This window comes from Oncorhynchus keta, chromosome 7 (assembly GCF_023373465.1).
Source record: "Oncorhynchus keta strain PuntledgeMale-10-30-2019 chromosome 7, Oket_V2, whole genome shotgun sequence".
Lineage (NCBI taxonomy): Eukaryota > Metazoa > Chordata > Actinopteri > Salmoniformes > Salmonidae > Oncorhynchus > Oncorhynchus keta.
Window position 1 is genome coordinate 46,657,477 of NC_068427.1, and position 4,305 is coordinate 46,661,781.

Genomic DNA, 4,305 nt, shown 5'->3' on the forward strand with positions numbered 1-4,305 from the left:
CACACAACACAACCAGGACAGGCTCTACACACAACACAACCAGGACAGGCTCTCCACACAACACAACCAGGAAAGGCTCTACACACAACACAACCAGGACAGGCTCTACAGCACATAACACAACCAGGACAGGCTCTACACACAACACAACCAGGACAGACTCTACACACAAAACACAACCAGGACAGACTCTACACACAACACAACCAGGACAGGCTCTACAGCACACAACACAACCAGGACAGGCTCTACATACAACACAACCAGGACAGGCTCTACAGCACACTACACAACCAGGACAGACTCTACACACAACACAACCAGGACAGGCTCTACAGCACACAACACAACCAGGACAGACTCTACACACAACACAACCAGGACAGGCTCTACAGCACACAACACAACCAGGACAGGCTCTACATACAACACAACCAGGACAGGCTCTACAGCACACTACACAACCAGGACAGACTCTACACACAACACAACCAGGACAGGCTCTACAGCACACAACACAACCAGGACAGGCTCTACACACAACACAACCAGGACAGGCTCTACAGCACACTACACAACCAGGACAGGCTCTACACACACAACTCAACCAGGACATGCTCTACAGTCGGTGCAGGGGGATTTCTCCATCAAAATGTGAATCCTAGTTTTAATTTGGACTGTGAGGTGTAGCAAGTTATTAGAAGGTCAATGGCTAAGAACTAGTTTATTTCACTGAAGATATGACTGTTTAATATAAGTAGAAGACATGGAGGCTTAAATTATCTACATAAGCTCTTAGACTATTTCTCTCATTTTCTCCACTGTTTTAGCTCAACCGCCATACCTCATATTGTTCTAGAACAGCATAATATCATTCCCCCACAATCCTCTGGTATAAATATCCCACATAACAAACATAACACCATATGACGTTAATCAGCACCACAATAATCACATTACAGTGAATGGGAAGTGGGCGAAATTGGATTCCTGTCTTAATGATGTTCTAATAGTACAAACTCTCAGCTTAACTTCCAGACAGGTTGCCAGGGGGAGACCCCTTGGTGGGAAAGAAAATAACATTTCCCTTTGACTACCTCCTGCTCTGGGGGGTAGTCAAAGCGCTAGTGAGTGGAGGGGGCGGGTTATTAGACAGAGAAAAAGAGCAGGCTGGTTCATGCTGCCTTTTAAAATGGCCTCTGTCAGCCACACCACAGCACAGCACAGGACCAATGACATGTCTTCCTTCATCCTGTGGTTCTAACACTTGGCAATTCTTTGGTAACATTTATCAAAACAAGACTATAATGGCTTTGTTGGGTAGTTATCAGGTGATGGTGAGGATCTCATGATGGTGGGGAACTCTTATGATGGTGAGGAACTCATGATGGTGAGGAACTATTATGATGGTGAGGAACTCATGATGGTGAGGAACTATTATGATGGTGAGGAACTCATGATGGTGAGGAACTCTTATGATGGTGAGGAACTATTATGATGGTGAGGAACTCTTATGATGATGAGGAACTATTATGATGGTGAGGAACTCTTATGATGCTGAGGAACTATTATGGTGGTGAGGAACTCTTATGATGCTGAGGAACTATTATGATGGTGAGGAACTCTTATGATGGTGAGGAACTATTATGGTGGTGAGGAACTATTATGATGCTGAGGAACTATTATGATGGTGAGGAACTCTTATGATGCTGAGGAACTATTATGGTGGTGAGGAACTATTATGATGGTGAGGAACTCTTATGATGGTGAGGAACTCTTATGATGGTGAGGAATGATGATGGTGCCAACAGAGATGGTCGCCTCGCTTCAGGTCCTTGGGAAACTTTGCAGTAATTTTTTTTAAAAATGTATTATTTCTTACATTGTTAGCCCAGAAAATCTCAGGTGTTATTACATACAGCCGGAAAGAACTACTGGATAAAAATGCGATGTCACCTTACCATCATTACGACGGACCCTTTGTTCGGACCTCCACCCTGGACGTGGGAACTTATCCCAGAGGTCGACCCAAAACAATGAGGTCACCGCAGGAGAGACAGACGGAGCGGCCTACTGGTCAGACTTAGAAGGCGAGCACACCACCCACCGCTTCCGAGCATATTACTCGCCAAAGTCCAATCTCTAGACAACATGGTGGACGAAATTAGGGCAAGAGTTGTCTTCCAGAGAGACATCAGAGATTATAACATTCTCTGTTTCATGGAAACATGGCTCACTGGGGATATGTTGTCGGAGTAGGTACAGCCACCCGGTTTCTTCACGTATCGAGCCGACAGATACAAACAACTCTGTTTAGAAGAAGGGTGGGGGTGTATGCTTTATGATTAACACCTCATGGTGTGATCATTACAACATACAGGAACTCAGGTCCCTTTGTTTACCTGCCATAGAATTGCTTATAATCAAATGCCCACCGCATTATCTACCAAGAGAATTCTCTTTGATTATATTCACAGCCGTGTGTATATCCCCCCCAAGCAGATACCTCGACGGCCCTGAAAGATCTTCCCTGGACTCTGTGTAAACTGGAAACCATATTTCCTGAGCTTGCATTTATTGTAGCTGTGGATTTTAACAAAGCTAATCTAAGAACAAGGCTTCCTAAATTCTATCAGGATGTCGAATGTGCAACATGTAGCATTCTGGACCATAGCTACTCCAACAGATCCACATCCACATGCACACCTCCAACTCAATCATCAAGTTTGCAAACAACACTACAGTGGTAGGCTTGATTTCCAACAACGACGAGATGGCCTACAGGGAGGAGGTGAGGGCACTCGGAGTGTGGTGTCAGAAAAACAACCTCCCACTAAATGTCAACAAAACAAAGGAGATGACCGTGGACTTCAGGAAACAGCGGATGGGAGCATCCCCCATCCACATCGATGGGACAGCAGTGGAGAAGGTGGAAAGTTTGAAGCTCCTCGGTGTACACATCACAGACATTGTGGTGAAAAAGGCACCACATATCAAGGCCATGAGACTTCTATATCAAGGCCATGAGACTTCTATATCAAGGCCATGAGACTTCTATATCAAGGCCATCAGACTTCTATATCAAGGCCATGAGACTTCTATATCAAGGCCATCAGACTTCTATATCAAGGCCATGATACTTCTATATCAAGGCCATGATACTTCTATATCAAGGCCATGAGACTTCTATATCAAGGCCATCAGACTTCTATATCAAGGCCATCAGACTTCTATATCAAGGCCATGAGACTGTTAAACAGCCATCATTAACATAGAGTGGCTGCTGCCAACATACAGACTCAAATCTCTTGCTACTTTAATAAATGTAATAAATGGATTTAATAAAGTTATCACTAGTCACTTTAAATAAGTCCACTTTAATTATAATGTCTACGTGTCCTACATTACTCATCTCATGTGTGTACACTGTTTTCTATACCATCTACTGCATCTTGCCTAAGCCGCACGGCCATCGCTCATCCATATATTTATATGTACATATTCTTATATATTATCCTTTACATTTGTGTGGTTAAGGAAGACATTGTAAAGTTGTTATATTACTTGTTAGATATTACTGCACTGTTGGAACTTGGAGCACAAGCATTTCGCTACACTCGCATTAACATCTGCTAACCATGTGTATGTGACCAACTTTACTATGAAGAAATCTCTGAACATTCAAGAGCTGTTACTTGTTCTATTCCAGTCACATATTTCCCTTGTCTCTAGTGGCTAGTTATATTGTTTTTGGTGGAGGTTAGGCGGTTAAACATTCTAAACTTTATCTATTGTTCCTGTTCATTCTCCAATATGTCTCACTCACACTAGAGGATTGTTAGAGCTTGGCTTTAATTGTTCGATCTGTAGCCCTCTGTATTCCAACGGGACAGCACAGTCCCCCGTACTTTACCACAGATTCAACTGTAATATAAAGAGAACAGAATTGCAACTTCTGAGGCACAACACACTGCAATAACATAGAGTATATTCCTGGTTAGGGTTTCAGGCTAGTTAATACGTAGCTTTGTCTCATTGTGTGAGGCCATACTACAGTACTGTACACACAGGCCTGGCTGGGTGGGGTGCTCCAGAAACACACATGCCTGGCTAGGTGGGGTGCTCCAGAAACACACAGGCCTGGCTGGGTGGGGTGCTCCAGAAACACACAGGCCTAGCTGGGTGGGGTGCTCCAGAAACACACAGGCCTGGCTAGGTGGGGTGCTCCAGAAACACACAGGCCTGGCTAGGAGGGGTGCTCCAGAAACACACAGGCCTGGCTAGGAGGGGTGCTCCAGAAACACA

The 4,305-nt window shown here is 44.3% G+C and overlaps 1 protein-coding gene across 1 annotated transcript in view; it reads left to right on the top strand.

Annotated features, from left to right (window-relative positions):
- The first annotated feature begins 1,351 nt into the window (after positions 1 to 1,351).
- Positions 1,352 to 4,305, top strand: part of LOC127931032 (uncharacterized) — a 23,175-nt gene continuing 20,221 nt past the window's right edge. Inside the window, exon 1 of the mRNA XM_052521812.1 lies at positions 1,352 to 1,462. Coding sequence (XP_052377772.1) covers positions 1,352 to 1,462 — 111 coding nt within the window. The remainder of the gene's footprint in view (positions 1,463 to 4,305) is intronic.